At 33.4% G+C, this 15,222-nt stretch overlaps 2 protein-coding genes and 1 long non-coding RNA gene across 3 annotated transcripts; 2 read left to right on the forward strand and 1 right to left on the reverse strand.

The window, feature by feature from the left end:
* Positions 1-1,526: 1,526 nt before the first annotated feature.
* Positions 1,527-2,155, reverse strand: LOC123222933. Its single transcript, XR_006503732.1, has 2 exons — positions 1,798-2,155; positions 1,527-1,705 (listed from the first exon to the last, which is right to left on the reverse strand). It is a non-coding gene; the product is annotated as an uncharacterized LOC123222933 (long non-coding RNA).
* Positions 2,156-4,517: 2,362 nt separating this feature from the next.
* On the forward strand, positions 4,518-6,280 carry LOC123224442. Its single transcript, XM_044648096.1, has 3 exons — positions 4,518-5,301; positions 5,392-5,919; positions 6,028-6,280. Exons 1-3 carry the CDS (start codon positions 4,522-4,524, stop codon positions 6,136-6,138), a joined length of 1,419 nt encoding a protein of 472 aa, XP_044504031.1. The 5' UTR covers positions 4,518-4,521; the 3' UTR covers positions 6,139-6,280.
* Positions 6,281-10,693: 4,413 nt separating this feature from the next.
* LOC123223159 (cysteine-rich repeat secretory protein 38-like) lies at positions 10,694-11,618 on the forward strand. The gene has a single exon (XM_044646257.1). It carries the CDS (start codon positions 10,718-10,720, stop codon positions 11,444-11,446), a length of 729 nt encoding a protein of 242 aa, XP_044502192.1. The 5' UTR covers positions 10,694-10,717; the 3' UTR covers positions 11,447-11,618.
* Positions 11,619-15,222: the final 3,604 nt, after the last annotated feature.

Genomic DNA, 15,222 nt, shown 5'->3' on the forward strand with positions numbered 1-15,222 from the left:
AAAGGTTAAATGATTGCATATTTTAAATTGCAAAATTTGATGCTAAAGATATATTTGAAAATTCAAGTTAGATATGGAATATCGAACATGTATGATACATGTATTGCATATTGTAATACATATGAAATTATTTTTTTTATATTAGATTTTTTATTTAATTGGTTTAATTCCTCTATCATGTATCTACAGTTTTACTCTGTCATAAGTAAGTTTTGATACAATTTTAGAGTTACTATCCTTATTTATTTTAATTTATAAAGATTGAAAAATTAAGAAAAAAATACTTGATTAATTGTCAAAAGTTTGAAAACTTGCATTTTCTCCATAGTTAGCCTTCCTACCACCTTACTCCTGGTGGTTTTCGGGCATGCAAATCACCAAATGGTTGGCAATGTTGCACAGATTTGTGAGACATCATACAGATTTATACGATGTTTGACCAACACATAAATGGTTAAACGTCACACAGAGCCGTGTGATGTATGTGCCACATTGTTGGCCATTTTGGTTGGCTTTTCGATAGTTTTCACACTAAGAAACCATTGGGAGGGAGATGGTGAGAAGGCTAGAGTAGTCACCAAAACGGAAAAAAATCAAACCTTGAAGGAAAAATTAAAATTTTTAAAATTTTCGGTAGAAAGAATGGTTAGTTTTTTAATTTAAGAGAGTAAAATGAGATATAATTTTATTTGTTTTAATGTTAATTATAAAATAACAATTTTACTCTTATAACTAATTAAAAAATTTAATGAAAATTTGATGATAGGTGAATATTTAGGGTTTTAAAACCTCTACATGGAACTGCAAAGATTGACTAAAATTTGGGTGGGAAGAAGTCCTTTGGCCTTTAAATTATATTTATATTTTTTGGTCAATGTTTCGTGCAACTTCACTGTGGAGAACGAGAAAGTGGCCCCATGAGTTCACATAAAACTAGAATAAATCACCACCCTTAGAGTCTATCAATTGAATCGGCATGAGTTATATCTTCGTGTTTACACCCACCCGTTAGAGCTGGATCTCCGGTAAATTAATGCTATTTTTTTTTAAGACTTAAAATGAGTAAGACACTGTGTAGTAATAATAAGTATTAATTTGTTATCCCTAATTAATACACAATCTTTCATTTAAAGCATAATATTCAGAAGAAAAAGAGATTCTGTGACCGTGGAGGGCATCGAATTGAAGAACAAACCGAATCCATATGCAGGCTTCCATAATACTCAGAATTACATACAGATTGATAACTTCCAGGTGATCTCATATATTATCCCATTACATTTATCATACTAGCTGCCTTTCTATCCCACATATTATCCCTGGAATTTAAGCTGCTGCTCTCTCTAAAATTGGCTATGTAGCATATGAAAAATCTGACCTCTTCATTAAAATTCTCTCTGTCATCATATATGACCTCATGCACAACCCAATAACTAGAAATCGCACGCATAACTAAAAATGAAAAGAGAAGAAAATAAAAGATCAAAGAAATAGAAAGGGTGTTTTAAGTATTTTTGAACTCTTTCTTTCAACCTTGGAATTGCACCTTCTGCTCTCAACCCAGCTCACCATTGTTGGAAGCAAAACCTCACGAGAAGCTCCGATGAGGTATCGTTGTGTGAGGTTTTGACATGTGTTGCAGAGAAAACACCTAACATGTCTGAATGCTAAGAAATTAGCTTCATGCACCCATTTGTCACATTTTCTGCACAGAAACGCATCATCAGCTTGGCAATACAATGAAGCCCTCTTACCACAAAGCTCACAAGAAACCAAACGTGAAGTAGTATTGTTTACATTAACCGAAACTTCATCCTTGAAACAGAAACCAGTAGCTTGCTGGGTACCTCTGCACATTTTAGAAGCAGAATATGCGTAGGCTAGAAAGTTAGTTGATATTAGCTAGGCAGCCAATTTATAGGGGGTTGTTGGTAATATAAAATCACAGGGAGTTGGAATATTTAACATGATGACATGAATGTCAACTACATGACAAAATTGTAATGGCCTCTCTTGGGTTCTTTCTCTGTCGTATTGTGAGAACATGAAAACTTGAATTTGTGGTCATAAAAAAACTTTCACAGTAGTAGTTGAGTAAAGTTAACAAGGGAATCTTAGCAAGGATCCATTATTTTACAGCAAAGTGTTAATTAAGTAAAAATGTTATTTTTGGAGATGCTTGAAGGGATGTTATGGACCATGACTTTTGTATCTGAGTGGTTACCAAGTCAAATTGATTGAGTAAAGAAGAAAGCAATTGTATGGTCTGAAATTAAAGCAGTTCGACAGTGGTTCCCACCAACCAAGTGATATTGACTTGTGCAGATGTTTGACAAGTTTATTTGATATATGATTAAGTTGATGGAAGCTACATGGAGACCCACCACTGGAAGAAGGGATGTCAAATCCTTTCTCTACCGTTGATACATGAGTCCACTTGTGTGGTCGTGAGGCCGTCCAATATGTTGTTTGGTCAGTTTTGATTCTTTTGAAGAGGAGTAGCCTTTTCAAACAAGCTAAGGTGTTGTGAAAATGAGTGAGTCAGATTGATCCATGCTGTGATTTTCAAAATCCTAAGCTATTCTGTTCTCACAAGCTATTGCCAGCCGGCCCCAGACTAACTGCAAGTGGAAACTTCTTGCTAGCGCTTTCATGTATCATATAATTGAATCAACACAGTTAGATCAGCCGATTTACAGTTGAAATTTTAGATAACATATACGATTAAAGATACCCTGAAGACCCTCATCCAACTGATTCGCTCTTTCTGATACAGTCAAGTGATGCCTTCAATTATCTAATTTTGCCGAACATCTTGATTTATGTATAAAATTCATGCAACACTCTATAATTTGTTTCAGTTTCACTGTTAAGTTGTAAGCGAATTTCTTCAACTGATATTATTATTACTAATCTGTCATTATCTGTTAATATAATATTCTTGTCAACTTTTGACGTCACATCATACACACAAAATCAGTTGGGTTGGGTAAGAAGATTTTCTCTGTTCTGAAAGGACCGAAACCAACATCAAATTGACTTATTGGGAAAAAATAAAATTATATTATAAAAGTTCTCTGTAATGGATCCAACTTAAAAGTATCTTTTATAAGTGTACACTGTGTTGTATTAAAATGGCATGTTACATCCTTTCATAAACAGACTTTTCAAAGCTTCGATGCTTAGTCGCTAGTTTCTATCTTAATTTGTCAACAAAACAAAATCGTTTTGGGTTCTTTCATAAAACAGGGCAATGTTGTTGGGCTAGATTTAGGGTGAACTCTGCTTTAAGATTTCATAGCAGAGGTTTGTGCCGTCAAAAGAGCTCCAAGGCCTAGTTCAACCCATACTGGGCCTGCACTTTCATGGGCCATTTGTAGGACAAAACTCAGTTCGATTCGGCTATGATCCAAATACAATTGGACAAAATATGCAGCCAATCATTAAATGTCTAGAAGAAGAAATTCGATAAATCATATTAATTGAGTGTAGGGTTGTTTTTACTAATATCTCTTTTCTTTTCCATCAAATATCTTTAGTTTCGGTTTATTTGTTAAGTGAAGTAATTCTTCCGAAAGATTGATATAGTAATGATATAGAGAGGTGAAAATTCTGTAAAAGTCCTCAAACAGTTTCCAATTCAGGAGGAATAACGCTTGAAAATGCTTGAGGGTCATCAAAATCAGGGAACCAAGCTATCTATGAATCTCCAAGGGATGCAGATATCCTTTCCTATGTCTGTCTAATCTATGAAAATTACCGTCATGAGAAGTCTATGCCTGAAAAGCATTGTGGCTGATATTTTTGTAGTTGTAATCGCACTGCTTTTAGTACCTTTCTTTTTTTGGGAGTTGAAATGATACCTTATGGACACCAGATGGACTGTTTTCGAAAATTTTGGTAGATTTTGACTACTTTTAAGAAGATGCAGCATATTGCTATGCTTTTTCCTTTTCCCTCTTAAGTTCCCGGAATTATTATACTCTTTCCAAGGTATTTCAATTTCATAATGGTGGAATGTAAACATACATTAGCCTTTTCCATTGTAGACAAAATTGTCCGTCATCTCTTTTATATTTTAGTTGAAAAGTTGAATAGAAAATAATAAAATTATATGTAATCACCAAAACAATAATTTGAGTAACAAAAGTAAAAATTTCATATGTAAGAGAATATAAATTTATGTCTTCTCTAATAATATGTCAATATCAAATTCTTGATTTTGTAAGATTAATCATTAAACCTAACTCGAGATTTATCTATGATGTGATTAGTTTAAACTCAATATGAAAAAAAAGAAAGAAGGCTATGGGTGTCTTCTTTTGTCTAACAAAGTAACCATGTGAAATGGTTGAAATTTGACTAGTATCCACCAATTACACTTCAAGAAACATTTATTAAATCAAAATTTTATATTACTTGATCTTAACGCATCCAATGGATCTAACAAATCTCGACGCCATTAGCAAAGTCAAATGATAAATGTCATCAACTCTTCTTCTGTATGCATCAATTTTCAAAATGCAGTTTCTCCGTCCAAAAATCAAAACACAATCTTTATCCCATTTGATTAACCTTCTTTTGATCTCTTCTTCTGTATGTATCGTATTTCTTTTAGTTTCATTATTCTTAGTTAGTTCTTCCAGGACTTCAGATTTGTTCTTTTCTTCTTCACATGATGTGTATGCACCAGCCAGTCTTGAGCATATTGTATTTGGAATTGCTTCCAACAAGAACTCATGGCCAAAGCGTAAAGAATATGTCAAGCTTTGGTGGAGACCTGAGAAAATGCGAGGATGTGTATTCCTTGAAAGCTTGCCATCTGATACAGATTCAAAGAGTAATGATAATAGTTCTCTTCCACCATTATGCATCTCTGAGGACACTTCACGATTTCGTTACACTTATAGAGGAGGTCAGCGATCAGCAATTAGAGTTGCGCGTGTTGTTGTAGAGACCGTTGCTCTTAATCACTCTGATGTACAGTGGTATGTTTTTGGTGATGATGACACAGTTTTCTTTCCGGATAATCTAGTCAAGACTCTGTCAAAGTATGACCCTGGACTGTGGTACTACATCGGCTCAAATTCAGAGGATCATGAACAGAACAGAATCTTCAGTTTTCAAATGGCTTTTGGAGGAGCAGGTTTCGCCATAAGTGCTTCTCTAGCGAATGTTCTGGCTAAAGTCTTTGATTCCTGTATTGAACGATATCCTCATCTTTATGGAAGTGATTCTAGGATCTATTCTTGCTTGGCAGAGCTTGGTGTAAGCCTCACACTCGAGCCCGGTTTCCACCAGGTATCTATTCATTACCCTCTATATTTATTGTTTATAATTAAAGTCTCAAATATTCACCTTTTTGATCGGGGGTTTGTTGAATTCAACCAGTTTGATGTTCGGGGAAATCTCTTTGGTCTTTTGGCTTCACATCCCACAGCGCCTTTGGTATCAGTCCATCATTTATATCACATGGGCCCTATTTTCCCTAATTTGACAACGGTCAAGGCCCTGGAACATTTATTTGAAGCTGCAAATGTTGATCCCGGGAGAATTTTACAACAAACCATTTGCTATGACCGCTGGTTTTCTTGGACTATTTCTGTGTCCTGGGGTTATGCTGTCCAGGTGTTTGGCAGACATATTCATTTACCGGATATTCTTCCAGTGCAAGAGACATTTCAGCAATGGAAAAAGAGAAATAGCCCACCGGATTATACTTTTAATACAAGAGAACTTCACCCTGACCCCTGCCAAAGACCCACAATTTTCTTTTTGGATAATGTAACTTCTGGAAGAGATGGAATTAGAACCAGTTACAGGAAATCATTCGTAAATTGTTCACATGACATGGCTTCTCCAAGAAAACTCGAAGAAATCAGAGTGCTGTCACATAAATTAGATCTTCATCTTACCGAGGTATTCTTTGCACTCTTCTTTGGAACAATCTACATTCAGTCTATTTTTAAACGCTCAATTTGCTATCATATGAGGAACTTATTAACGTTAACTTTAATGTTCATTCAGTTACAGGCTCCTAGAAGGCACTGTTGTGATGTATTGCCATCTTCCGCTGGCCAAATAATGGACATTGCCATCAGAGAGTGCAAAGAAGAAGAGCTAATCCACATGCATTGATAGCATCATAAATTAACAATATGGTCAATACAAAGTTATATCTGTATCTAGATCTCATGCTTTTTTTTCCCTTTTTTTATTTATAACAGACAATGGTGAAGGTATAATTAATTGCAAATCAACATATTTCATACTTGTATACCACATTAACTTCGTCCACTAGGTATAGAATAGTGGCAATGGGCATCACGAAGCCAGTCCCATGTGAAGTAAACTTAAGAGAAATTTTCTGATTGAATCTGGCGAGAGATTTGATATCCTAGTTGGTTAGTTGAAGGAAGCCCATTTGTAGCATGTGCAGAAACTTTTGAATCACTTAAAGGAAGTTTTAGTTTTACTTTTCTGTAACATTGGATTCATACCATGAATAAGAAACTAATAAAGCGACGATTTCACAGAATGCAGAATGTTAGCCATGACACAAAGCCTCTATTAATCTAAGATTTCTCCGGTCAAGACTCTAAAAACCATGAGATACCATATTCTCTGCCTCAGTTATGGCCTATTATTGAGATATCGCGGCTCAAGAACAATCACTTCTAGCTTTAACTGCTAACAAAACAGCATGAATATAGATGGTGCAGGACACCTATTTAGGTCCAGAAAATTCAAATTCAATGGACTTTAGAAAAGAGCAGATGGCTAAATCATGGTTCGAAGCGGTTAACTCAGGCTACTGTTAAGCGCTCTAGGATGGCAGCTAACTAATAATTAGAATTGAGGAAGTGACAATGTAATGATTTGCACGGGTTTTAAGGGTAGTTCCAAGTAATGTTTCAATTAAATGGTAATGGGTTTGTTTCTACTCTCATAATTTCTTATATTAGTGCCTCTGCTAAATAATAGTGCCTCCGATTCGGATGGTTCCAGTTCCTCCATTGAAGACAAGATCGCTTCTGATGGTAGTAGTATGACATATGAGTATTAATGCTATTGTGGATGTTGATGATGGGTGCTGCAGATGATGTTGATTGTAATGATTTAATGACAATGGTGATGGAGATGATAGTGTAGAGACTGACGATAATGATTGTGAGAATAGATGGTGATGTTGAAGTTGGGGATGGTGAGGGTTTGATGGTAGTGACTATTACAATAGTGTTTATGGTTGTGTTATGGATGATATTTATGGTGATAGTATTAGGATATGGGTGGTGATGATGGTTGTTGGTGTTGGTGGCCATGATGACAACAACGTATATTGTGAAGGTGATATTAACGATATTGACGATGATTTGTGAAATTAGAGTAGGATTAGATATTTATGAAAAACTTTATGTTCCTTAAATTCCTCTCATCATATATTTTCTTTTCAATTAACTTCCATATGTTTTTTTGTTTGATATGTTGTGACAACATCACTTTTGTCATTTAACGATGAATTAACATTTTTTTCACATGCTTAGATCAAACTGTAAGAATTTATAGAGAAATTAGATGATAGGGGATCATATCATAGGTGGTCATATTTGAATGAAGTTGAAGAGAAGAAGCGATAGAATATCCAATGATGTTGTTTTCTCCCATTACATGAGACACAAAATGACCTTTTCTCTTTTATCAATCATAACTTCTGTTAACAATAGTATAATTGAGGTGAAAAAATGTTAGTTGTATATTTTATAGGTGAAAACGATTTTTAAGGATAGATTTGAGTGTAAAATGTTAATTACTAACAAAAGTAATTATTGTCCAAGAGTTAGACAAAATGTTTCAATTAATTGATAAATAATCACATTATCCAATTATAAATTGTCACTCTAGTTTGTACAAATAAGTTTATATAATTTATTTGCATACATAATTTATTTTTGTTGTATTATGGTCAACTGAATTTATCAATAAGTATGTGTTTTTAGAATAAATAAACTATACGTATAAATAAATTGTATAGATTTATCTATACAAAATGAGATGTAACTTGTAGTTAAGTGATATGATTATTTATTTTTTTCTCACTTTAAAATCACTCAGTCAAATACTATCACATTACCTTTATACAGATAAATATATACAATTTATTATTACTGTTATACAAAATTTATTGTGTTTATTAGTAGTCAATAGACTCAATGCTTTGGTAGTAACTTATATACATTGGGATCATTTCTTAATTTTATTCTTTTATATATATATATATACACACACACACGATAAGTTTTGTTTCTCAAATGATGTACCATATATATGAAATTACGTTAGATGTATTTTGTTTAAATAATCTTTTATTATTATAATTACAAAATTATAAGATATATTTTTATTAGTTTGTTTGGTTATATTGAATAAAATTGGTATATATATATAATTATTATATTAAGTGAAAAATAATAAAAAATATTAGTATATTATTTTATTTATTATATAAAAAATATGATAATATATTATCTATATATTTAAATTGTATATAAAATATATATATAATATTATTCTTATAATATATTTAAGGGAAATGCATTATGGCAAAGGTCCAAAATTTGTATAATCTGATTTCATCATAGTTCCCTGCAACCTGCTGGCGGCAATATATATCTCCAATCAAGGCTAGTTACTTCCACTTGCTTGGTTGAATCCATCTTTTCCCTTTTCCGGGCTATCATCTCTTATTTTAGTTATTAACAGCAAATTTTAATAGGAGAGAGATGATGGGTAATCATTTAAATTTTTAAAAATTAATAAAAATTACAGATGATAAACTAAACATTGGATAAGAATAAATTTTTTGGCCCATTATATATTAAAATAAAAATAAAAAAATAAGATAAAAAATGAGACATAAGATAGGGGCCATCTCGGCATACGAGATCAAAATGACATTTTTACTTTTTTATTAACAAATTTTTCGTTAATAACCTTTTATTTTGGATGAAAAAATAAGATTTATATATTCAAACTTTTTTAAAGCCAAAATTTAGTGGTAAAATGTTCATCACAAAGAAAAATTATTACTAGCCTATATTCTAATTGTTTGGTAAAAGGCCTGAAAGTATTTTCCTGGTTCTCGTCACAGAGCAATAAATGTATCATTTATTACATGATAAGTAAAAAGTGAAAATAAATTAAATATATAATATATTTATGGGAAATGTATTATTGTAACAGTCCAAATTATAATATAATGTGATAGATTAGTAAAATTAATAAAATATAAAAAATGTTAAAATAAAAATTTGAGTTTAAATCTTTATAATAATTGTAAAATTTTAACTTATTAGGTAAAATAGTTTTAAGTTTGACCATCATATTTTAGATATATCTGTTTAACAAATATGAATAAAATCTCTGATTATATAAAAGAATTATAGTATAATCTGTTTTCAATATGGTTTTTGCCGCTGGCCTGCAAGCTGTCGGTGGCCATATATGTCCAACCAAGTTTAAGGACTCCCACTTGCTCGGTTGAATCCACCTCTTCTCTACGTGCCATTCACTAATATCGGCCATTTCATTTAAATCAGTTTGTTGTATTGTGGTCATCTGAAACTACTTTGATTTTAATATTGTATTTTTACCACTTCAATGACACGGTAAATGGTGGTGCGCATTACGTTAAAATTTCTAAATATTCTAAAGGCTAAAGGACTATTTCCCACCCAAGATATTCTGTTTACCAAGTTTTCCTCTGTTAACTTTGAAAATCTCATATACCCACCTATGGACGGTTAAAATTAATGATTTAAAAAGTAAAATTATCATTTTATCTATAATATTAAAAATAAATTAAAATTTTATCTCTTTTTCGTCTCATACCTAAAATCTAACCATTTTCCCATAGACCAAGCTTTGAAAAATAGTATTCCCCCCTTAGGGTTTAGTTTTCAATCCATGACAGCAAATCTGACTTCATTGCTGACGACGAAGCTTTCCGAGACATTACCATGCTCTGACGGTCTCCCTTGCCTCATCTGGAGCGTCAGTCGATCGAGATCTGGCCTGGAAAGACGAAAAGCTTCGTCAGGAGATGAAGCTTTTCGTCTTTCTAGGCCAGATCTCGGTCGACTAACGCTCCAGAGGAGGCAAGGGAGACTGCCGATGAAGCTTTTTTTCTTTCTAGGCTAAATCTCGGTTGACTAACGCTCCAGATGAGGCAAGGGAGACCGTCGGAGCATGGTGATGCCTTTGGAAAGCTTCGTCGTCAGCGATGGAGCTAGATTTGGTGTCGGGGATTGAAAACTAAACCCTAAGGGGGAATGCTATTTTTCAAAACTTGGCCTAGGGGGAAATGGTTAATTTTTAGGGGTTAGGGGATGAAAAAAAGATAAAATTTTTAAGGGTTAGGATTCGTTAATTTTAATTTTGCATAGGTAGATAAATGAGATTTTTGAAGTTAACAGGGAGATATTTGATATATTAACATACTTGGGGTGGGAATAGTCTTTTGGCCTATTCTAAAAAGTGCTGCAGCCCACAATTCAAATTTTCTAATTACCTTAAAATGTATGCGCCACTCTTCTTTTTAAAAAGCAAAATGTCAACCCCGCTTGTCAGACTTTTCTCCTTCGAGATATTTTTTCCACTATAAATACATGCAGCGTAGCCTGAACTTAAACGCATCCACCCGCTTCATTTCTCTACAACAATGTCTTCTTCAAAATTTGCCTCCTTCCTTTATCCTATAGCCTTTGCTTTCCTTCTCCATACAGCTTTTGGAGATGACCCTCTTTTTCATTTTTGTTCAAACCCTGAGAATTTTACTGCTAATGGCCCCTATGAAGCAAACTTGAACAAACTGGCAAGTTCGCTCTACCTGCAAACTCCTTCCACAGGTTTCGCTATGAGCAGCGTGGGTGAAGAGCCTGACCAAGCATATGGGCTGGCTCTTTGTAGAGGTGATTTCGCATCTTCGGACTGCAAAACCTGTGTTGCTGATGCCAACAGTGAGATTCGCAAGCGTTGCCCATATAACAAAGCTGCTATCATTTGGTACGACTACTGTCTTTTCAAATACGCGGACGAGGACTTCTTTGGCCAGATTGACAACAGAAACAAATTCTATATGTGGAACGTGCAAAGTGTAGACGAACCAGAGGCTTTCAACAAAAAGACAAAGGAATTGCTTAGCAAACTGGCGGAGGACGCTTATGCAATTCCCAAATTGTATGCAGTCGGGGAAATGGACCTGGGTAAATCGAACAAACTTTACGGGTTGACTCAATGCACGAGGGATCTTTCAAGCACTGATTGTAAGAAGTGTCTTGACGGCATAATTGGTGAACTTCCAAGCTGTTGTGACGGGAAAGAAGGAGGAAGAGTTGTTGGCGGAAGTTGTAACTTCAGATATGAAATTTACCCCTTTGTTAATGCTTGAAGTTTAAAATCCTGGGGTTTAAGGAACATCTATAGCATATTATATATAAATAAATGGCTGCAAAAAGGAAACATTATAGCCCTGTACTGGGGTGAGATGAACTTGCTCCCACTGATTGTATCTTTTCTATATATGTTCTAGTCATCAATACATTATCGACAAAACTTACTAATTTGGGATCAGATAGTAAGTTATTACGATAAAATAAAATCATGTATTATCTGATGTAATGATTATGGATCACATTACTATACCTTAAAATTTAGTTATCCAATGAAATAAGATAAAGTTTCCAATAAAAGAAATCAATACAATATATAGTTTTAAATTAAATATATAAAAATATTTCCTGTTTCATAAGTTGATAAGTTTCACCGAAGTATAAATTATCAATCAAGCATAGGATCAAGGTTTTAAGAACCGAATTGAGACATAAACCATTTTGAGTATTGATTTTGGTTAAATTGTTTTGACCGACTAGTTCAATCAAAGTTTTATTTTTATGTAAAAACCTGAAAAAATTATGTCTAATTACATATAATTTATATACTAAATTTTATTCAATGTATAATTTTCAATTTGAACTATTCCAAACAGCCGCACCTGAACTTGCCCAATGTTAGCAACAGTTGTCCAACATCATCAGCCATCATCCTCACACACCGTCGGCAATTGGCGTATCAACTCTTCAAACGGCGTCGACAATTAGGCACAGTAGCAACGATGATTGAAGGAATGGGTTTAATTTATATGTTTTTTTTAATTGAAACCGGTCCAGGATGAATCATATTGAACTGTAGACCATTATTAAACCACTGGTCCACCCACGATTCACTCCAAAAATTAGTTAAAAATGGTTTTGAGTACTACAAAAATCACTACAGTGCCCAGTTTATTGGCTGGTCGATCTAACCGATCAATCTGATCTGGTTATGCAATTCATGCATAGGACATTGATCTCGTTGATAAAATATGGATAAGTTGTATTTCTGATATATTAAATTGTTTAAATCTTTCCCAAATTTTGTTCATTTGTGTTTAAAAGTAAAAGGTGCTAATGAAGTAAAGATGATCAAAGGCAGTCCGTTTCTCGTTTATCTATAACATCGAGCAATACTTTTTACGTGTGGTTGTACTTGTTACATGAATGGGGTCGAGGTTCTTCATAAAAACAGAAAATAAAAGGCAGAAGGAATTAAGTGTGGGCAGAATCCTTCTTAAGCTCGTGAATACGTGTGATGTCTCCGGTAAATTTCTTACATGCGTATTGGTCTTTGACCAGTCAACGATATAAAAGGGATCGAGCATTTAGCCAAAATCTTGAAACGTTGACGCAACAACCACAAGACAAGATAAACTTAGAAATAAGATGAAAAGTCAGACCCATTATTTTCAACTTTAATCTAGAGGGAAGACCTGCGTACTCGGGTCGTAGTCACTCTGCGGCACCGCCGTGGATTTTACCCTACTTTTCGTCTTCTTACATTAACCAAGCTAGAAACTTACTCCATTTTCAAGGACTTTGCATCTTTTTTAGCTTATACCACGGACGAAGTGACCAGTCAGAGTTTCTTAAAATGTTGATAACGTTAATATATCAACTGCCATTGTCTAATGATCATATATATATTTGAAGTTTCAACTGAAGCAATCATAAACGATAGAAATCTCATATCCAAAGGAAAAATCTGAAGAACATGGCACTGTCAAACTTGGAATTGGGCATGATTAATACGTAAATGTCTGAATAATATTGCGGCCATTGCCCATACTTTTAATAATCAGTAAGTCAAAACATAGAATAATATTGCGGCTCTAAAACATGTATCAACGGAAGCTCATTTTGACTTTGAATTATTGGTTCCAAGAGGTTGATTTTTCTTGCCATTTTCCTCTTATTATTCATTTATCACTTTAGTTTTCAGTGCATTAACGAAGTGGGCATGCAATGTAAAAAAAAAAAAAAAAAAAGGTCAGCAATTTCACCTTAACGCCCACATTTAAAACCCTTGCCTGTATATAATTCTTTTTGCATAGCGAGCATACATAGAACCCACTATTAATTATGTTAGGTCAATAGTAAGTGGGCCTGGCTTTCTCTTAGATCCTAGCCCAAGCGTGCACATATTACAGCCCGTCATGCACACCATATATATACATGGAAAAGAGATAAAAAAGTTAAGTTACAAAAATTGAGATTGTGATTTGGGAATTCATTTGTTATATGTTTTTAGCATTAACTAATTTACGGTAGGCTAGAATTTCTTGAGGAGCTCGTAACCTAATAATATTAACGCAAATGACTTATTCCCACCTAAAATATGTTGTTTTCTCAAGTTTTTATCCTTTAATTTTGAAAATTTCATTTATCCACCCATAAATGAATAAGTCTATTAATTTTAAGGGTAAAATCATCATTTCATCTGTAATATTAAAAATAAACTTAAATTTTATTTTTTTTTTCCCATAAACCCTAAAACTAACCATTTCTTTCTTAGACCAAGTTTTAAAAAATAACATTTTCCCTTCAGAGTTTAGTTTTCAAACTCTAATGTCATTGTCAATAGTCTTTCCCTCTTGATGCTTCCACTCCCTTCAACGATTTCTCTCTTCTCATCTAAAACTCCAGCTGACATCGATTGAAACTGGAAAGACAGTTCTTCGTTTTTTCAAATGAAGACAAAGATCTCATCTTTGTCTAAGAAGACTATCATCTTCATAAAAGAAGATGAGGAAGATGCTCATCTTGTTCTGGGAAGACGATCGTTTTTTTTAGATGAAGATGAGATCTTCATCTTTCTTACTTCAATCAATGTCGGACAGAGGTTTAGGTGAGAGGAGAAGGAGGGAGAGAAAAAGTCGGGAGGGAGAGGCCATTGATGATAAAGTCAAAGTTTGAAAACTAAACCCTAAGAGGGGAAAATATTATTTTTTAAAATTGGTTCAGAGAAGAAATTGCTAGTTTTTATGATTTGGAGGGAAAATAAGATAAAATTTTAAGAGGTTAGAATTTCATTAACTGTAACCACCCATGCGTGGATAAATAAGATTTTCAAAATTAAGAAATGATAATTTGAGAATATAGCATACTTTGGGCGGGAATAAGTCCTTTGGCCTAATATTAATGATGACTTGCCTCTCAATTCAATCATCTTGCTTGATTGACCTAATTAACCACTGAAGAATAACATTGGATAATCATGTATTATTTTGTTCTAACTTCTAAGACACAGAAAACCTTGCCATATATTAAATATATAGCCTGTGGCTAAGTTGAATTGCATTAGTTGTATTTTGTGTTTTCTCAATCCTAGCTATTAATATCGTCAGTATGAAAATTAGTATATGTACCATTATTTGTTCTTTTGCGCAAGTCTAAAGTAAAAAATTTCAAACCCAAATGTTCTTATGGAAGATTTGAAATCTTACTATCATGTTTAATTTTTTTTTTTTTTATCATTTAAACTATTTATTGGTTAATGCTCTTGCACTTTTTCTATAAGTAGGAACTATTTCCACCACACATACCATATACTGTCTAAAATGTTGAGCTCAAAACCAACCCTTCTCAATCTTCACTTTTCTGTCTATCCTTCCATGTAACCGTATGTTCTGACCCTCACTATCGAAAATATATATTAGAGTTATAAATGTAAAGATTGAAACTCATATTACACAAAATTAATTGACTTATATTAAGGTCCAATCCACAACACTTATATATCACTCTTTTTATGTTCTATTTATTAGATATAAGACTCTTTTTCTTTCCTTTT

The sequence above is a fragment of the Mangifera indica genome, chromosome 8, assembly GCF_011075055.1.
Source record: "Mangifera indica cultivar Alphonso chromosome 8, CATAS_Mindica_2.1, whole genome shotgun sequence".
In the NCBI taxonomy this organism is placed as follows: Eukaryota; Viridiplantae; Streptophyta; class Magnoliopsida; order Sapindales; family Anacardiaceae; genus Mangifera; species Mangifera indica.

What these genes read in the sequence shown, in the direction of transcription:
- LOC123224442 (XM_044648096.1), top strand. Translation starts at nt 4,522, where the DNA reads ATGCAGTTTCTCCGTCCAAAAATCAAAACACAATCTTTATCCCATTTG. An exon ending in TCGAGCCCGGTTTCCACCAG is followed by an intron (nt 5,302 to 5,391) that starts GTATCTATTCAT and finishes GAATTCAACCAG; the next exon opens with TTTGATGTTCGGGGAAATCT. An exon ending in TAGATCTTCATCTTACCGAG is followed by an intron (nt 5,920 to 6,027) that starts GTATTCTTTGCA and finishes ATGTTCATTCAG; the next exon opens with TTACAGGCTCCTAGAAGGCA.
- LOC123223159 (XM_044646257.1), top strand. Translation starts at nt 10,718, where the DNA reads ATGTCTTCTTCAAAATTTGCCTCCTTCCTTTATCCTATAGCCTTTGCT.